The 20714-nt window shown below is 37.5% G+C and overlaps 1 protein-coding gene across 2 annotated transcripts; it reads right to left on the reverse strand.

Moving 5' to 3' along the window:
- Positions 1-1510: 1510 nt before the first annotated feature.
- On the reverse strand, positions 1511-18168 carry LOC122824344 (TLC domain-containing protein 4-B-like). Of its 2 annotated transcripts, XM_044104825.1 has the most exons (8): positions 17831-18168; positions 15241-15289; positions 12946-13115; positions 11986-12075; positions 10469-10527; positions 10222-10316; positions 5807-5880; positions 1511-4468 (listed from the first exon to the last, which is right to left on the reverse strand). In XM_044104825.1, exons 3-8 carry the CDS (start codon positions 13098-13100, stop codon positions 4150-4152), a joined length of 792 nt encoding a protein of 263 aa, XP_043960760.1. In that variant the 5' UTR covers positions 13101-13115; positions 15241-15289; positions 17831-18168; the 3' UTR covers positions 1511-4149. The 2 variants fall into 2 exon arrangements, with proteins under 2 accessions (XP_043960760.1, XP_043960759.1); XM_044104824.1 differs by lacking the exon at positions 15241-15289.
- Between the last annotated feature and the right edge of the window lie 2546 nt (positions 18169-20714).

Below are 20714 nucleotides of genomic sequence, written 5' to 3' on the forward strand. Positions count from 1 at the left end.
TCAAGATACAGTCACGGTGACATTTAAAGATAATTCCACAGCTCAGTTTCTGCGAAAAAGGAAAATGCTCAATTTGCAATTTTTTTTCCCCCCAAACTCATTCAAATCACATCAGACTGTGACATTTGTCTATTCAATTAGGCTATGCATTGTTGCGTTCATTTGTGTTTATTTCTCTAAGACAAATCAGCTAATAATGACTGTATCAACTCAAAGGATTTGATCTGACATGGTAACATTCGCTCGAGCCGGATCGAGTCTTTGGTCTTATCTGCCCCGGGAACGAAGATTGCAAAGGTACTTTATGGCATTAAGCCACTTTATGGCATTACGCCTCTAATTGTTCCCAGCAAACACTCTGTGTGTCTTGAACATTTCCATATCACGAGTCCATCTTGCGCGACTCGGTTCTTTGAATGCTGTGACGTGATCCAAAGACTAGAACATCAGGTACACTTCGGATTAGGAAGGAAAGAAATTTATGACTTAGGGTGACAGTTCAGTCTATGTGGAGATAATATATTGCAAGGTACTTTACAACAGACAGACAGACAGACAGACAGACAGACAGACAGACAGACAGACAGACAGACAGACAGACAGACAGACAGACAGACAGACAGACAGACAGACAGATAGATAGATAGATAGATAGATAGATAGATAGATAGATAGATAGATAGATAGATAGATAGATAGATAGATAGATAGATAGATAGATAGATAGATAGATAACCTTAGTAATTGAGAAACATCACTGACATCTATCATTTTGGAAAGGGTAGCAGTCATTTCTGAGTAGTTTGTTTGCATCGGTTGTTTACCCATAATTTCTGCATGAAAATAATGGTCACATTATGACATATTGAGGACCACATCTGTGATATTCCGTGTCTCATTGAGGACTGTATATGTATGTATGTGCGAATGTATTTTTTCCACTTTGTCTATACACCTTTACTTTATGAAAGTCACTTAGAAATATTTTAGAGGTTTCTCATCAATTTGAGAGAGGTTGATAGGAAAACACACTCTGCGAACAAGGTTACATGAGATGAAAAAGAAAAAACAAATTTTGTTATTAAGAAGTTTTTAAGCAAGTATTTCATTCTCTAAATGATTTAAGATTATGATTTTCAATCGAGACTAGTCATAAATAATGCACATCACTGCCCTCTAGTGACTAGTATATGACAACCTGATGAGAATTGAGCTTTCACTGGTAAGCAAAATCTCGACGTTATCTACCAATTTCTGCTACGACAGTATGCAAAATTCTAAAATACCACTTACCTAGCACGCATATATTATAAGTATGAATAACATAACTTGGAGACATTTTTATGTTAGCGAAGCACAATACAAGTTGTTGATAAACATGTTTCCAAAAGACACGTAGGTAGGAATATCTCTTGGAGAAGTTATGTTAGTAATACGTCATGTCATAAAGGTCTTGCTCTTCAGTGGATAGGCCATGCTTGCCAAAAGTACTTCCACTAAATAAGACACGTCACAAGTTAATTTGGTTTTTATTTTCAAGAAGAACTGAAAATGTGATTAGACAAATTTCTATCACCAGTACATTCATAGAATGTCACAAAAAAACTCCAACCACCCCGACACGCTTCCTCAAAAGGCGTTAGAAACAGAAACACCAAGACACAACTGCTAGAAGCAACAGCTTCTGTTTAAAATGCACCGCCCTCCTATTATGTCAACTCCAGTTGGAATAATAACATAAAAATAAAACAACAAAAACAATGCAACACATATAATGCAGGATGGTTGTAAGATTCATGTTTATTTTGCACTGCCCAGATTGTTATAAACTGTGCTGATTAGTATTCAAGTATTCCCTTACTGTATATTTCTGTGCTGGATACTAGTCTAAATATCTGCTTGTTCATGTTAGCATCACATCATCATCATCATTTCCTGTGGACTACATTTTGTGGCACAGTACAAGAGTAAAGTTTAAGTAAACATTATCTACATGTCGTAAGAAAAGAGAACAAAACTGGTCTTCACAAATGTATATGCTAATTTGTTTACAATGCAGTCCCCATGCAAAAAAACAAAACAAAAAAAATCCCACATGCAGTTACAGAAGGTGCATGAAGAACAGCCATACTGAGCGTACAGGAGCTTGCACGTTAAGTTCACCCTGTTTCCATTCAGAAAGAGCCTGCTGCTGTTTCCACTGAATCCAACTGATAAATCAGCAGTCAACACATTCTTCCTTTTAATGATTATTCACCTGAAGATGACATCCGGCACATTCACCACTGCCAAAATTCGTCTGAGCGCTTTGCCAGTAATGAACAAACAGCGTAAGCATTTCATGCTGTTATTTAAAAAAATGCGATGAGAAGGAATCTCAGCAGGAAAATAAAAGAACTCCACATACATACAAAAAAAATTAAGTAAGAAAACTCAACCGAACAGAAACTCAGCCATTTGCAGCTTTTGTAAAAAAAAAGAAAAAGAAAAAGTACAACAATACAAGAAAGGCAAAGCAATCACATTAGAGGGGCATCAGACTGGGAAAGTTTGCAGTTTTTGTGATGAGTGTCAGAAAATATCCACCGTGCAGTCATAGGTTGTTCTACAAAGGCAACAAAATTGAACACTGAGAACAGCAAGGCATACGTAAAAGAATATGTAACAATCCTTATCTCGGCCTAAAGAAAAATCTGATGGGAGCTTTTTGCTGTACATCTCACAGAATTTCAAGTATGTACTGAAAATCACGAGTGGGCTGAAACCTTTTATATAAACCAACAACACATTACCCCCAGGGAATTCTCCTAATCTTCTCTCAGCATCAAACATTTTTTCCTTCTTTTTTTTTTTTTTTAGCAAAATTATTGCAGCTAAATCTAAATTCTCCCCAATGTTTTTTAGATTTTTTTTGTGCGTTAAAACGCAAACAATCTTGGATCAGGAAAAAAAAAAGCACAAGTAGAAACTATCCGTCAACACATTTTAAAGCTTCTCCTGTATGAAACAGATTACAAACTTCCTTATTACATACAAATAAAATGGTGTAACAAATGATCAAATCATTTGTTGAGTTTTTTTAACCTGAATTTTAAAATATCATCATGTAAAAAAAACAAACTAATAATATACTCTTTATCATAATATCTTGATTTTTAAAATCATCCAAACCAATTCCATACCAGCTCTGTATTCGATCAGTCTCACAATTATATAAGTATTTCTTAAAGTGATGAACAGAATGCAAAAAAAGTGCCAAAAAGAAGTTTTAAAAACGTTTATTTAAGCAGTGCAATACTCTCCCTTTCATTTTGAGTAATATCAGGTGGATTTCATGCATCATTTGGCTAAACAGATCAGTGTGACCTCAGAATTTTCGATTTTCTAACCTTCACTCGCAAAACCGTCCGCTTTAGGTTTCCCTTTAAGCTTTACAAAAAGTGCTTTACAAATATTTTTTTTGTTCTATCACATAGCAGTCAAGATTATAGGTTTTATAAAACTAATCTGCCCTGACACCAGCAAGACAAAACCAATAAACTACCAACAAATGCCCTTCCAACTAAGCTTTAAGTTGTAATACCCCTGTGAAGGTAACCAAGAGGAGAGATAAAATGCGTTTCTACCCCTCTCTCAAGAAGAGAGTTTGTGTCTTAATCTTCTTCGACGGGCATCCTGCAACGAACCTATAGGACTGACCGTCATTGTTGAGCAACCCAACCACCTCAAATCCTGGCTTATTCATGAACGTTAACTCACGTTTCCTCGTCTTCTGTGTGCTGCTCGAACAGCAGTATTAAAACAAAACAGAAACAAAACAGTCCTTTTTTTGTTCAGGGAGGAGCTGTTCAGTACTGTTCATGAGAAATAAATTGGCCATGCACATAAAGTATTGCTTGAAAGTCTTAATCATGGCTTAGGTACGACCATTTCATTGGTCCATTTAAACTTCTAGGAGGCTCTCTGCTTTCCCCCTCCCCCCCTTTGAGAAAAGAAGAAGAAAAAAACTCATTACATTCGGTCCTGCAGGGTTAAGTCCTGCTCTGCTGCCACGGTATCAACCTGAGGGTCCAAACCGCTACTGGCAGTGCATCGAGAGAGTTGTCTCTTTTGTTGCGGTGTTTTCACTCCGCTGACATCCTGGTTCTGTTAGTCCGTCTTCCCGTTCTCCTGAGGTGCTGCAGCTTTGCTCTGGCGCGCGGATCGCAGCACCTTATAGCAGCCGCGTGCAATTTTATGCATCCACATGATGTTCATGATGTCCAAACAGATGCTGGAGCAGATCCAGGCCATGCGCCCCCCCCAGGGCACCAGGTAGAAGGCCTCGGTGCCGTACACCGCGTACATGCGACTGTAGTAGACCGGCATGACGGCGATGCGGACCACGAAAAAGACAACCGCCATGGCGACGCCGTTTGCCATATTGGGCCGGGACGACTTGGGATATCCTAGTACTTCAAAGAACCAACTGAAACGAAACACATTTTTATGAGAACGCCGAGTGACGGGGAGAAGAAATGGAAATATTAAAACGTGTGATTATTGTTAATTCTCAGAGCCACGTGCAGTCAACAAGGAAACATTTTTAGTTTAGACTATACGACTGTGGAAAGTCAAGAGAGTCAAATAACTCTTTTGATTGCAAATTATTACAGCTCTGACTTTAAAAATTATAGGTGAGACTTCAAAAATTCTTTAAGTAAATAATAATCTCTTTTCAGTAAGGCCAGTATAAAGTGATCATTTAATATTTTTAAAAGTGAAGTGCTTGAAATTGAAACCTGGCGAAGGGTTTTAACACTTAAACCTCCACTGGAGTGTGGTGATGTAAGCAAGTTAATTACATCATGAAATTATAGATACATAAACAAGAATTTAGGCATTTCAGTGAAAATGAAAATGAAGCAAATTAATAACAGTATTATACTTTAATTTCCAACAATATTATTGTAATAAGTACAGGTAAGGTGAGTTAGATAAGATGGATCCTGACTAAAACACAACAAAATGAGTTACAACATTAATATATACAATTCTTAAAATGAAAGAAAGGGTTTTAGAAAATGATTTTGAAATTAAATTTGCCTGAATCAGTGTGTTCAGAATGCTGTGGGTCTCATATAATGGGAATGTCAGTAAGAAGATAAAATCAATTTTGGCCCACCGTAGTGCCGTTCCTATTTTCCTTATTTCAATGCCGTTCTTATATTTTGTTAGACTGTAGTTCATCAAGAGAAATCAGGGTAAGCTTTACAAGTGACAAAGTTTGGAAATTGAAGACTGGAAAATCAAAGATGAAATGCTGATTCTCTAAATAAAATGTACCATTAGATCAATGATATTTAAATCCTTCTTTAAAAACAAATATAGGCATTTTCAGGGGTCCCAGAAGACACCTTAGACTCCTTTGTACTGAGGTCAGATTTTAAAACCACAACACACATAATCACAGTCCAATTCAGGTAAATCTTTACTTTGGTACTGTGTCTACCCAATAGGACACTGTAATATGTTGTTTGTTGACTTAATAATTTCTTTAATGCTTTAAAGTTCGCTCTGGTGACCCTTAATGTGTAGAAGAGTTAATATCAGAAATAAAAGTGGAAAATTCTTGACAGGAAATGAATTTTTCACTTTCACTTGTTTTTTTTTAAGTATCAAACTTTTAGCTTGAAGTCAAACAGTACAAGCCTCTAATTGCACAGTTTGTTTCGTATATTCCAGAAATAATAGCAAGTATAAAATGAACAACTGTGAAAAATGGAATGGCCTCAGAAACCAGGTTTAAGAGTGAGCGAATACATACCGCTGGTTCACACATGGTGTGGAAAACTCAGCAAGCAGACGGAAGTTAGCAAAATAAGGCAACATTCCTTCGCCCTGGAAAAACAAGGTAGGCACAAGAAGATAACAAAACGTGAAAGGGACAAACACGAAACACGGAATCACTTGGATTAGCAGCCATGAAGCCCATGCATGACTTCCTCCACACAAATACCATTAATCTGAGAAGACGTCAAAGGATAACTGCGGGTAAACACTTGAGAAATACCTAATTTAAACATGTGTGCAAATTTTAATGTCCACAAAACAGATGAAAAATACTGCTATTGCATGGGAAACTCGTGCTAAAAAGCTTAAAAAAAAAAAGAAGATCCATCTGGCTGATTTATAAATAGGCTTCCCTTCAGGGCCCAAGATATTTTCTTAATCTTGGCAAGCCAAAATTAGACTGTCATCGCTAATTCTCACCCATAAAGGTTCTTCTTTACTTACTGAAGAAGTCTTTCATATTACATTTCAGTATGAAGGAAGTAAACATGACATTTGTACTGGAGAAATAGAACTACAGTATAATAAGCTGACAGTTCCACATATTAGGTAAATAAAGACATTTTTCAAATTCTAGATGGTGCAAGTAAATAAAACTATTTTACCCATCATGAAATTTGGCTACTATTGGATATTTAAGCCAATAAGGCTTTTGATGGAGTAAAATGTTAGTCAACTGGAAAAGTGATGACAAGACAGCCTCCACAAACAGAAGCGTCATACAGTACCAAGACACAAAGGGCAGATTCACCAGGGAACCTTGGCATTACTTCTACTGAGTCAATAAAATGCCTTGCCTCACACAGGGTTTCCAAATATTACAGTTAATCAGTGACCAAATTGTGATCGAGTAGCCTCTGAAAACCTGTAAACACAAGAGGCAAGATGCAAAATAAATAAATAAAATGCTGAGAAAATTGAGCATTTTTGCACATAGATTAACTAAATGCAGCAAAAACATTCTATATTTCATTCATTAAAAAAAATAAAAAATAGAGCCACAAATCAAAACAGTGCCACAGTGAGAAGATATCAACACGGGTGATGATAGGTGTCTTTTACATAAATACAAACACTGAGCCAGCCACTAGTGAGGGAGCAATCAAAAGCCATGCAGAATAAGTTGCATTATATATAGAGGCCAGTCTCCTCCGTGCTAATTAGACGTACAGTCTGGGACACTTTTCCTGAAACAACGATGCTAAAAGTACACCATTATCAATATTAAGTTCTGGTTGAACGATGCTTGTGGGTGAGGACAAATGTGGTAAGTAACCACTGGAGCAACAAGCCCTGATTGGTCTAATTGAGACCGTAAGTTAAAGAGAGTGTTAAGGTGCAGCAGAAAACAAACAAACAAACAAAAAAACAACACACTAGTCAGTTTCAACATGAACACCCAAAAAGAAAACATTTACAAATTGACTTTTAGAGCGTACTGCAAAAGTATTCATAGCCATCTTAACTTTTTGTTTTACACTTTGTCACATTAGAACCACAAACTTCAATTTATTTTAATGGGATTTTATGGGATAGGCTAACACATGAAAGGGAAGATAAATTACACATGGTTTTTGATATTTTCCACTATTACAAAATCTAAAAAGTGTGGCCACCACATGTATTCAGGACTTCCTCTGACTTTTCAAAACCATGTGTCCATTTCCTTCAACTTTACGCCACACTATTTTTGCGTGGACTTATCGAATAAAATCCAAGTGAAATATTCTGAAGTTTGTTGTTGTGATGTGACAAAAGCAAAAATTCAAAGGCTTCACGAGTATGTGGTCAAATACTTACCAACGTAGCTGAAACAGAAGTTGGTGATTGAAACATACTTACTATGTGTTACCTAGAGGGCACATTTGCATTGCATTTTATGTATTGTTTCAAGTCATCCACCTAGCATGAGCATGCTGGTACGCCTAGGAACTGGTAAGTCCATACTGTGACTGGGCATCATATCTGCTCAGTACAACACAACAGCAATAACAGCAGACAAGACAGGAATAAAGTAGTCCCCATCTAGATCGTGGCCTGCTCTGTGTTTACTAAAAGATACATAACCGCCTGGTAGTTTTTGCATGAACAAAGATGACCCAACCCAACTTCAGTGTTTTTGGTAGCTTTTGCATGTGAGGTTTGAAGAGGGGCCGCTCTTGCTAAAGTCAGCAAAGGACACAGAGACAGACAAATATATTAGAAGGAAGAAAAAAAGCAAGAGTAAACTGGAAGCAGAGAAGAAGGAACACTTACGACACTGAGAAGAGAGCATGCATCGACTGTCGACTAGTTATTGATTAGGCTTTATTTGACAGTTGAAACACACACACAAAACACAGATTAGGCTACGGTCAGACAAATGAAATAAATGGCTTGAACAACATTCAGGCCAAGCCATTTGAGACTGACTGATACATAATAAAAACATTGCAACAAGATCAAAACTAAACTTGCTTTGACTTAGAAAGATGTGCTAACTTCAGCTGAAGTTTCTCATGGAAATATTTTTTTAGGATTTAAAATGTTCAGTTTTGGACTTTTTGGCTTGAACAACATAAACACATTAAACATATTAACTAATGAGACGGTGACAACAAATGACAGATCTGACTGAGAACACAATTAAATAAAATGAAAATGACACAGAGGATTAGCCAATTGTGCTTTGATGTTTACAATAAATGCCAGATGGCTACAAAACTCCAGTGCAAATTACTCTTGACTTTTTATAATTATTACTATCATTGGTATTGCCAAATATAAAGCTTTGCTTCTGCAGTTTAGATGTAACATGAGAAGACAGTGATGAGTGTCCAGTGACAGTATGGCCAACTTAATCTCATTATAGCACTTTTTAAATACAGGTGCTTGCTCTGTTTCTGTCGATGAAAAATGAATTTACGTTCCGTTTTACTTTGAGGGCAACTTTTTTAAAAACTTTTCATCGTAACAGGAATAGGTCCTGTGATGCCAAGAGAAGCTAAGACAAAAAAAACTAATCATGTATTAAAACAAATATGAAAGAGTACAGATCTGCTACGATCCACATTTGTAGCAACAAAAAGCGTGGATCCTTGTTTAAAAGTCGCATCAAGAATCAAAAGCAGAGCAATGCACGCTGCATGTCCTTCTGCCATTTTTGCCTTTAAAAAAATCCATTCCTTTTCCTGTTCTGGAGCAAACTAAACTGTAATTGTGTCTAACAGAGAAGCAAAAACTGGCTGTTGGAAACATTTAAAAGCATTTAATGCTTTCAAAAGCATCTTAAACTTGAATAAATTCATCCCCCATTGTTTCTGTGACTATCTCAGAGAGCGATAAGTAGAAGAAGTACAAAGGAGAACTAGACTCTGGCACAGAAAACAGACAGGCATAAGGTATCGTACATAAGCAGGTGAGTAATTAAGAAAGTTGAATACGGCTTGCTGGCATGCACAGGTACAGGAAAAAGGGACACTGCCAGCATAGGATGGTCAGAGCTGCCAGCATGCACACAGTGAATACAGATCAGCCTTCATCTGTTTTAAGCTCGGGAAAGTTCATCTGACATCAAAACCACCAGAAGGGGTCAGTCAAACAAAACAGAGGGGCACAGAAATTGTAAAGGCAAAGTGAGAGAGGGGAGGAGGATTAGGAAAAGGGGAAAAAAGGCATCAGCCAGTAACATCACAGAGCATTCCATGCAAAAATTACCATAGTCATCCATTTCCTGTAATTATGCGTCAGACCCTGTCGACCTAGAGGGTTTCAGACTGCACCAAGAGTGAACAGCAGTGCTAATAAAGGCTGGATGGGCTTAGTTATTGACACACCAAATACCAACAGTTACAGTGTCATCAACGAAAGCATAAACATTTATACTGGAGGTTATTCACCATGAAAATAATCGTTCTTGTTATGAGTGTAGCGCTAATGGAGCTGAAATAGTCTGGACTGAACTTGACATGCCCTGAGATGTGCTTTGCTGTTGATATTTTCTTGTCCATAAATAAACTGAACTGAATAAACTGAGAAGCTAAGATTATTACAAACTGGGCTGCTATGCAAGGCAGGGCACATTGTCTTGAGAGGTCAAACGTTGACAAATTGATTATTCTCACTTACTTGCAGAATATCTTTATTTTTGTTAAATTCACAGTAAAAGCAGTTTAAAAAGTGTCAGATTTTTTTTCTTTGCGGATTTACCAGTTGCACAGATAATAATTACTCTCATTATACTTACAATTTATAAGACACAATGCGGTATGGGGTATATATTGCGGATACCTAATTTGTGTTGATCTTATTAGCTCTACCACCCAGTTAAATGTTACACAGCTGTACACCCTTGGTTGTCTCCTTCCCATCTTGCCTGCACATTCTGCTATTGGACAATAGGGCACTCACCAGTACATAGTAGTAAGCATACAGTGCTGCCAGATGGTGAACTACAAAAAACTTGTCTCCTATCGCCTTCCAATAGTAAAATATAAGCAGCAGATCTGAAAAACAAACACAAGAGTACATTATCATGATAGCTAATTTAAAGCTATACATATGTAAATGAAATAATATACAACCAAAAAAGTATTTTTTTAGTAAAAACTAAATGGTTTCCAATACTACAAATATATATATATGTATTTTTTTTTACCTGATATGAGGTAGCCTGTTGTGATTGCAACATTAGTCTTCACCAGTGTAGGATCCCCCCTAATAACACAAAGACACACTGGATTTAAGAATTTACATTTCCAGATGTCGCCTTTTGTTTGGCATATTTTTAGACACATCATAATGAGAGCGAAATTCTTAATAATCGCATGCAAAATGCAAGCTTACAAAATGGCAAATGCAAAGAACTTCGAGCAAGTTCAAACCAGTTTAAATCTAGAAGCTAACACACATTAGCTGCTGAAGTTCATTAGCTACATGTTAGACGACAACACATAAATTGGTGTTTTAACTTTAATTAGTCATAAACATTTCTTGAATGATTTCAAAATTACAAAAGGCTTGTAGCTCAACATTGTTGCTTCTTGGTCATTTTAAAGTGCTGTTTTTCTGACTGATGACCTTAAACATGGGATCATATGTTTTGCTAAAGCATCATCCTGGAATTATGTCCTTGATTAGGCAACTCCAACATGGCAGCAAGCCAGGAAAATAACAAGTTTTTGAAGTTGGTTAACTTAATGACATACCAAAAAGAGTGTTAAGCTTTTGACCCAACCATGACATGTGGGCCTTCTGTAAGGCAGAGATGAATCAACTGGGCCCTGTAAGACTGTATTGTTTTCATGTCGTAAAATAGCTGAATAGGGGTATATTCTACCTTGGTCGACTGTTTTATAAAACAAATAAACTTCAGTTATTCCCAACAAAATGTACAATACATTTGTCATTTGAGTTTAAACAGATGGACCAATTTTACTGGTGCTCTTGAACTTCTTAGGGGACCATGCCCGGTGTGATTTGCTAAATGACATAGAAGGACAGCGATTGCTTCTTCAATCAAACTGTAATTGCGTCATGTATTGCAGGGAACTCAGAGCTTGTTCGCCTTCATCTTCAACAAGCAGCAAATAAAGGTCACAATTCAGTTAATGTGCTCAGGCTCATCCAACAGCATTGAGCTGCCCCCGAAAAATCCTCCAGCCTTTGTTGACCTATGCACTCAAACAGATCATGCCATAGTGTGCCTCAGCACTAATGGCTATAAAATGTCAAATAGGTTGTGACATGCTAGTCTGGCTGACAGCTAATCCGGTAGAGTAGCGTCCCTTTGGTGAGAATCAGATCTTTGCAATGAGAATTCAGTTGTTCATTTAGCTTCTTTTATATACATTTAACATATAATCTGGGCTTTGTTTATGTTTTACTATGACGGAGGGAATCGATTAGTTTAACAAACTACCGTATGCATTTATCTGCATCTCTACAGTTTTGGAAGGAGTCAAAATGAGGTACTGACTTCCAAACATTTGGGTGACCTTAAACCCTACACCCACACCATAATTGTTGTTATGTTAAGTTCAAAGTCTAGTAGACCTAGTGTCCCTGCAATGGCTTCTCCTATTTGTCAAAAAAAAAAAAAAAATAAAATAAAAATAGACACTGAGCAAACATCTTGCTAATACACTGTTAGAAACATGAGATCTGCCGTCTCACCAGACTGGATCTTCGTTGACGGCATCATCAAAGAACAAGATGCAGAGACAGAAGATTCCCACCAACAGTGCATGGAACGTTGACACAGTCCTGAGGGAGGATATGAAATACACACCAACATTTAAATCATTTCAGTGTCAAAAGAAAATTTGCATATGTCAAGGACCTTAAAAAGAAGTAGCACATGAAGATCTTTCATTTAGTAAATTCACATTTAAGCTGTTCATTGGTTTTTTTGAAAGGGGAGTTTTTAGTGTTCATGGTGGATCAACTAATTGCTTGACATAGTTGCACACTGACTCAAACCAATTAGACTGAAAGATTAAATACTGCTGAAGGGTCGGCCAGAGTGACACTGAGTCCCAGGGATTCATCCACATTGCCAAACAGTCCAGCAGTTCTCAGCAGTCAGTGAGACGGAAAGACAGCAACTTTCACTGTAAGACTGCTCAATTTGAATCTGTAAAGTAGGGGATTTCTACAGGGATCCCCAAAGCTGGGACTCATCATGACTAATCATTACGTTTCATTTGCTCATCGCCCACAAGGCTGATTCAATTTATAAAGAGCTCTCATGAGTAATAAACTGAGGATGAAAAGAAATGTAAAAATGAGGATCAAACTGATCAAGCTTTCGAGGCGAGTATTGCGAGGCATTCAATTCACAGCTCTTCAAAACACAATCACATCACAATTTAAATGCTTCTAGCAGTCTGAAAGAGTGAGAGGCAGAAAAACTGCACAACAAACACACAGATATTCAAACGTATGAGTCAGATATTGGTGTCGCAGGAAATCTGTGGGCTGAAAGTCAACTCATATCTTTTGGATCCAGTGAACACACACCTCCTTCTGGCCAGCATGAATGCAAAGAGCAATATTACTGTCTCCAATGCGGAACTGGGATGTGGACAAAATGCCTCACGCAGTCACAACAGACGTGAATTAATCTCAGGTCACCTTGAGTTCCACTCCACCTTCTGCTTGTCAGTGAGGCCCAAGAAGTCGGGGCTGATCCGCATGGACATCCAGGGGCTGACTCTGTGGAACAGCCACTGGAAGGTGAGGAAGCTGGTCACCGAGATGATGAGGATAAGCTGGCTGAATGGGTCCATGGCCACCCAACCCCACTGTGGAAATTAAATAAAAGATAGTGACCAGGACATCATAAACAGTGACAAAGACCTAGATCTAGTTTTAAAAGATACCTTTTATCCACCTTGGACTTTGAAATCTAAAAACATTTCAATGACCTATTCTTTTACGACTGTAGTGTCTGTTACATAACAGCCTAAATGACTTGCAAGTAGTACAGTTCCACCATAGCACTTCACAGCAGACTCTATCTTCAAAGAAAAAGCAAACACTTTCACATATCTCTATACAAATTACATAATTATTGTTACGATGGTAATCAGTTAGAACACACAGTATCATGCACTTATAATAACTCACAGTTTTTTCCTGAATCCTATTTAGTATTAAGTCTATAGGATAAAGTTGCAATAGATTATAAATAGTTTGGCCATTCAAGGCCTTGTTTAACACCATTAACAACAGACACCAGAGTGGTGTGAAAAAAAATAAATAAATAATGGGGGTCAGGGACAAACTGTCAGCGCAGAAGGGAAAATAGATGCAGCCTGCTGTGCATGTACTGACACATGGCCTGCACACAACATGCCAATAAAATGTTCTCAAAAGCTACAGATGGAGCTGCTGCTGGTGAAAATTTGTCTCTCGAATCTGGCCTCATTCACTGTCAAGAGTCTGTGAAAGTCACTGAGTCACTATGAGACGCTTGTGCTCTGAATGATAACCTCGGAGAAGGCATGACATGTCCGCAGGCAAGGGCTCAAGTGTAGTCAGTTTTGCTCTTTGATTTACTGCCACAGAATTACAAGAGGCTGATGGAGGATTCCACCATGTATCAATAACACCACTGAAAGCAAAGTGCCTATCCTGTGGCTGGTTGAATGCTTCAGCCGCAGGTATGGCAAGCATATTCGTACAAAGAGATGTCTGATGGAACAAGTATCAGAGTTGCATTTGAACTGATACCGAAATACACCGTGCTCTTATTCTGACTTCAAATTAGAGTAAATATGTTGTACTTTAGGTCAGCTAGGACTACCAAATTTATCTGTACCTGTGAACAATAACGAGAAAAAAACAACAACAATTTTTTAGACATATTTTTAAGCTGTTTTCGGCTTAAGAATTGTACATAGTTTGGATCAAATATTTTGGGTATCTTTCCACAAATTTGTCACATTGGTTTGCTTGGTTGACATTTTGCCTACAAATTTTTGATGGGACTCAGATTAGAGATTATGATATGTCTCCTTCCTTACTTCAATATTTCCACAAAAATTTCTTTGCACATGACTCCATTTAATTTGTGAAGTGCACCATTCCCTTGCACAGCAAAACACATCCAAAACATGACACTGCCACCCCAATTCTCAACCATTTGGACAGTCTTCTAAGGTTTACAAGACTCAATATGGTTTTAGCTTTCACTGTTTCTTTCAGTATGGTCAGCATGACCAGATCCTTTGTCTTTCTTTCAGCAGACAACAAAGTATGTCTCCAAACAAAAAAGGTGTTTCTACAGTATGTGTGACCTTATGTGAAATGTAATCCGTGTAATTTTTTTTTAACAAGCTTTCAGTCAGCCTCTTCACAAAAGCTTTTAGTTTTTTTCCTACTGTTGATACACACATTTCACACCAAAAGATGTATGCATATCTCTGGCCTTGGAACATGGTTAATTACTGAGCAGCATGATGCCGGAAATTCCCATGGCATTTATACTTGAACAAAACTGAACAGATAAGAGGGTGACCTTCTGACCTTTAGATATGTTTTAACCAAAAGGAAACCTCAATCAATTTCTGAATTTCAGCTAAAAAAAAAAATAGAATACAATAAATGTCTCATTTATTTTTTTCTGGCATTTAATACTTTTGTTCTGATTTAGAACAGGAGAAGTTTAGTCTGTTTTTATGCATGTAGTAGGGGGTGGGGGGTTGTGTCCTTTTAACTCTGATTTTATCTGCATAGTGCAATAGTTTAAAATTTACCCAATACTAAAACGATTATAATTCACTCTGATCAGATATTAATTTGTTATCGTAATTTGGTGGCATTCCACTTACAAACTATTAAATAATTTCACAAAATCTTGGAGTAGGTGGTATCAAAATAAAACTGCACGTAATAACAGAGCACAGTGTATCCCGGAAATCTGACCTGCTTATGATGCCAGAAAGCCAATCCATACAACGAGAGCTGAGGTCATCTGTAAAAATTTAATGGCAAACCATCAGTACTTCCACAGCCATATCAGATTTTCCATCATTTTTTAAACCTGGAAATGAAAGTTGTGCATTGTGAGTTGAAATTTTATAGAATGAAATGTCACTGATGTGAAACTGTCTATTCATGACACTGTGAATTGGGTTCCAATGAAAACCACAAAACTCTATTTTAATGGGTGAGTTTTGTTAAGTTTGCATTTACATTAGTTCTAAAATACTTGTGATAACCTGGTACAAAAATAAGAATGGGACTTGTTTGTTCACTTCATATGAGCTGTAAATCGTTGAGTAAGTAATGAATTTGAGTCATCGTGCACCAAAAAAATAATAACCAGAGAGCACACTTCTCACTGATAAAGGGTCAGGACTTTATTATAAGGTCATTCATATTTTATTTCTGAGCATGACAGCTACATTTTATTTCCTTCAACACTGAATATTTTAATATCTTTAAAGCTAAGCCACCTCGGATTTTTCATTTGTTGTTATAATAAAAAAACTATAATAATGCAGAGTTTCCCCCAGTGTATTATAAGCCTGGCAGCCCGCCATGCTTTACAAACCCCCCACACTCCACCTGGCCAAGCCTTGCTTGTTTATGTTTTTAAGAAAATAATATATATATATAAAAATTGCTTTTTTTTTTTTTTTTTTTTTTAAGCCGGATTGCAAGCGTCTCTGTTGCTCTGAGTATTTCACTAGCAGAGCTGGTTTGTTCCTAAAGCATAGGTTTATAATAGATGGGTTTATAGATTATGCATTTAAAGCCGGCAGCGCGCGGACTAATAACCGCCTCTGCGCTTTGCCTTGCGCGCTGCCGCTGCTTTACCTCACTTTACCTCAGCAGGATTGCGCGCGCCTTTCACTCAAACTGGACACAGGCTGACCTGTATATATATATATATATATATATATATATATATATATATATATATATATTTATATCGACTTACTGATATTCTCAATAAATAAATGTTACATTCATGTATCTGTGGTCTGTGTTAAAATATTAGCATTTATGGGCCCCTGAAGCTCTGGTTGGCCTTAAGGAACTGCTTACTTAATTTGGAGTAAACAGAAGTGCAAATAATTGATATTTAATTTAATTGTGGGGGGGGGGAACTGGAGCATATGGTTATCACCTACGTTTCAGCTTACATTCTAGTTAATAAAAAAGTATATCCGAGAATCCTGCACTCATAACCCTTGCCTCTAGATCGATGTTCTCTGAAACGCAAACAGATCTAAAATTAGCGGCCCTATATATGCTCTGGCTTGTCAATGTATGTCAGGGACAGAAGTCCATAAAGGCTGTTGCCCTTTTTTTTCTTTTTCTTCAACACATGTTTTACTGGGTTATTTAATTCTTACATTAAGAAGAAAAGGAAACTTATCTGAAATAAGTCTGAAGGTTAGTAAAAATCATGTGACATTTTTCAAAAAGAGAGAGAAAAATGTAGCCAGTCTTCCAGCAATATCATAAACCCATGTTAGCTGTGAGAGTTTTAGCTCTCACAGTTAAAAAATTACAAAAAGTAACAAAACCTATCAGACTTAAGTCCATTTCTAAAGTGTGCTCTCCTTAATATAAAATATATTTGAACATTACATGGTGCAAAGTATCTAAACTTTTACAAGATCTGAGAGAAGCCACCATCTGGTTTGCTTATAGTGAACTGAGGAGGGTTGTTTTACATACACACGTGCATGCTTGAGGCCTCCCAGTGAAACACAGGAGGACCCTGTTACTAAGGGTGGAAGGTGGTAAAGGTCAACATTAGGGTGCAGAGAAAAAAAAAGAGCCAAAGCTGGACAATAAATAACAATAGCTGATTATAGGTGCAATGAACTGAAAGTGAAAATGACCCACGTGTTAAAATGAAATCAGGAAATCATAACGAGACAATTGGTTACACACTTCCTGTTTGATTTCTTCAGAATAAGTGCATTGGAGAGGTGGATACAATTTCATGCATAAATCAAAACGATTAGTGTGGTTATTTATTTATTTTTTTTAATAAACGTACATGAATCGCAATTTCCAAACACGTTAATTCAGTTTGTCAGCTTGTATCTTCTGGAACAAATATTGACCTGAAAAATTAAAGCTATTTATTAGGCTTCTTGAACATATCTATTAATGAATCATATCGTTGCCAGGAATACCACTCTCCTCTCCTGCATCTCCTTATAAGCGCTGGTAAACGCGCTTGCGTAACGTCTCTTTTAACGAGGAAATTGTGATTCCAGGAAAACAACCTCTTGGTATGTGCACCCTCGTAGATGAGCTTGGAACTAACATGTTAGAAACAGTGTCACAGAGCTGTTCACATGCGGTTATAACGCGAAAATGGTGGTGTAAAACGGAGCTAAAGCAAGGCCAGTTCACACCGCAGTGCCCGTCCAGATGCTGATATAGGATGAGAAATAACACTGGCCTAGTGGCGACTCCGCTTATCTTTCACACAGGCAACATGGAAACAGACAACGTAGCCCATATGAAACATGGTGGTCGGACTCACCTTGCGTCTTTCATTCAGATTATTTTTCCCCCCCTCGCGCTCAAAACTGCTTATGGTTTCCAGGAGTCGCACGCCGAACCGCGTATGTTGCTTGAGTCATAGCCACAGCCATATCGTTTCATTTTAAGCAAGCGAGAAGACGGCAGCGGCCAGCCTCCCGCTTCGTGTTCACCAATAACAGCAAATACAACACCAGCCGGTTGGGACGCAGTTCGGAGCCTGGGGCGGGTTCTGCTGTGTTTAACGCGACTCCTAACCGACAGGAGCTGTGCATAACTGCTGCAACAGAGGTGCAGATCGCGCAGCTCGACCCTCGACTTTACAGAAGTGCTGCTGGGTTGGGGGGGCTGTACATGAGGGGGTGGGAGGTGGAGTTTTTGCGTGTGTTTTCAGTCGCACGAGAGTATGAGGTGACTCTTATTCCTCAGGATTCTCGTTTCATTCAAGCTCTTAAAGACGCATGCACTATATAAAGGAGTACGCGGCTTCATATAATAGTAATTATAATGGAAAAGCTTCCCATAAAGTCGCAGTAAAACATGAAATGACATCTTAATGCCTTTCAATAAATCAACAACAACAAAAAAAACACCATACGTAATAAAAAAAATACATAAGCCCCTAGAATATGCACACATATAGATATAACAATAACCGCGCACCTTTTTCAGATTGACCATTTGCTCTGTCCTTTGTCCTTACTGAATTGCTTTAACTATCAACTAAATATGCTTGAAAGAACAGTATGTTCAACATGTTGAACATACTTCATTTGCTTCATGAGCAACGACGTAGCTGACTGTGAAGATAACATACACTGCAACGTGTTCAGTTTGTTGGTTATGTCAGAAACAGACAGATTTGTCAGGTCTGTTTTGTCAGCTGTGACAAGGCAGCATGTTGATAGAAATAGCAAAACAACAGGCACCCTTTACAACAAAAACATCTGTTTTATAGCAAACGGTAAAACGTTTTGGTATGGTTTCTTTCTGGTTTCACTGGTAACATTTAGGCTCAAATCCAATATTTTAGAGTTTTTGTTCGGATTGTAATTGAAGAGCTAAATCACAACAGAAGCAAATGCAAATTGCATGTAACAGATCCAAGCAACACAGCTTTCATAACAGTTTAAAGTTTAAGTGGATATGTCCAATCAGCTCCCCACGAGATGCCGCCCAGGGCGGTTGCTCATGTCACCCATATCAGAAACCATCACTGATTATCATCAATGTGGACAGGACACTTGATGCCCTAGCTTGTTTGTGATGTTTATTGTTGAAGACGCTTTTGAAACTCTAATTACTTCATTTGCATTAGATACAGGAAAAGTGTGCTATAATTTTAAATGTTTCCATTTTATCGGGTCACATAGATTATCAGCAAAACATTTTGCTTACATCACCCTTGGTGTTGGACGTTTGACAGAACTTGTGTAAGCATTAAATGTTGGGGGACATTAAAACCAAAAACAAAAGGCTAGTCAAGATCGGCAGTGAGAGGGAGAGGAGAAACTGTTACTGACTGAAACAATCGTTTGAAACTCCACCACCATCGGACCAACCAGCCATAATCCACACCACATACAGTATTTATAAGACAATCTTGTCACTATTTTTACCTGGCGGTTTGGTTTCATTTTTTTTGTCGTTTTTGTGACGTGTTTTCTGTTGAAATCCAGTCTTTAAGATTATTATGCCGTAAAGATATTATTTGTGACACACCTGCAAAATTGCGTTTATTATGTCTCGTTTTTGCATTTTATTCGCGCAAGGATACATGGGTAAACTAGCCAACCAACAAATACGCGACGTATGAGGTAAGCAGTGACGTTACGTTTATTTATTTATTTCTACTTAAATAATTTTATAATTTCATGCAAACGGAGACGTCTGTTTTTCTCTTGTAAATGAATCATCTTATTTTATTTGCTTACATGACTAATAGTTTTTTTGGGGAGCGGTGAACCATTTTTTCTTCTTATATCGGTGGCTTTTTTTTTTTTTTTTACTGAAAATCAGAAATTATCCGCACTGCCTGAGTGGAAGTGTATAGCAACCCCTCCCCCCAAAATACTGCATTTGAATCAAACTTAACCTTATTTCAAGCAGTCCGAGATGCAGTACTTGTTAGTGGCACACGGAGGTGCTCGAAGTCCGTGCCACTAGACTTGGATGAACTCCAATGAATAGATCTCATCTCAATATTACATTACGTGTGTTGTTCTTCAGTATGCTTAGCAGTTGCATAAAATTCTGGAAAGTTACCTGATAGTGGTTTTACTTTACAAAATGGGTGACTCTTTAAAAATAAAAAATGTCAGGATGTTGGGTCGTTTAGAGTTTCTTTTGCATCTTGATATTATTTGTGTTTCTTCTTTCTATTAGTTATGCACCGTTTCTATTTTTACTTCAGTTCATTCTTAGTGATTCTACTTAGGTTTAGTTCTTGTGCCTAGTCCTTTTCTTGTTGTCTTGAGTTATTATGTTTCTTATGTCTAGTTATTTTGTTGGATTAATTCCCTTACCCCCGGTGTCACTTCCTGTTTCTTGCTCTCTCCTCAGCTCACCTGCAACTAATTAGTTCATCAGCACAGGTCGTTTGTTCAGCAACTATTCCTTTTGTTGGAATTTAAAACCAAACTGTGAGCAAACGGCGAAAACTATCTATCAGAGAAGAGGTAAAAAGATTACTGCAAATAAAAGTGAAATGTTTATGTATATTTAAAGCTCGTGTTTTGTGCATTTCTCATCGCATACGATTCCACATTTGACTTTGTTTAATAATTGGGTGGTTCAAACTTTATAGTTCATCCTCATGATAAGAGTCATGGTGGCTATTTTGAAGAGCAGCGGTACACGATTTTGTCAAAAAGAAACAACATAAA

Source organism: Gambusia affinis, linkage group LG21 (genome assembly GCF_019740435.1).
Source record: "Gambusia affinis linkage group LG21, SWU_Gaff_1.0, whole genome shotgun sequence".
NCBI lineage: Eukaryota > Metazoa > Chordata > Actinopteri > Cyprinodontiformes > Poeciliidae > Gambusia > Gambusia affinis.

Bases quoted from the DNA above. Each gene is read 5' to 3' on its own strand.
- LOC122824344 (XM_044104824.1), bottom strand. From the start codon at position 13,100: ATGGACCCATTCAGCCAGCTTATCCTCATCATCTCGGTGACCAGCTTC. The intron at 12,076-12,945 runs GTGACCTGAGAT...ATCCTCCCTCAG, and splicing joins AAGGTGGAGTGGAACTCAAG to GACTGTGTCAACGTTCCATG. The intron at 4,469-5,806 runs GTATGTATTCGC...GTTTCGTTTCAG, and splicing joins ACACCATGTGTGAACCAGCG to TTGGTTCTTTGAAGTACTAG.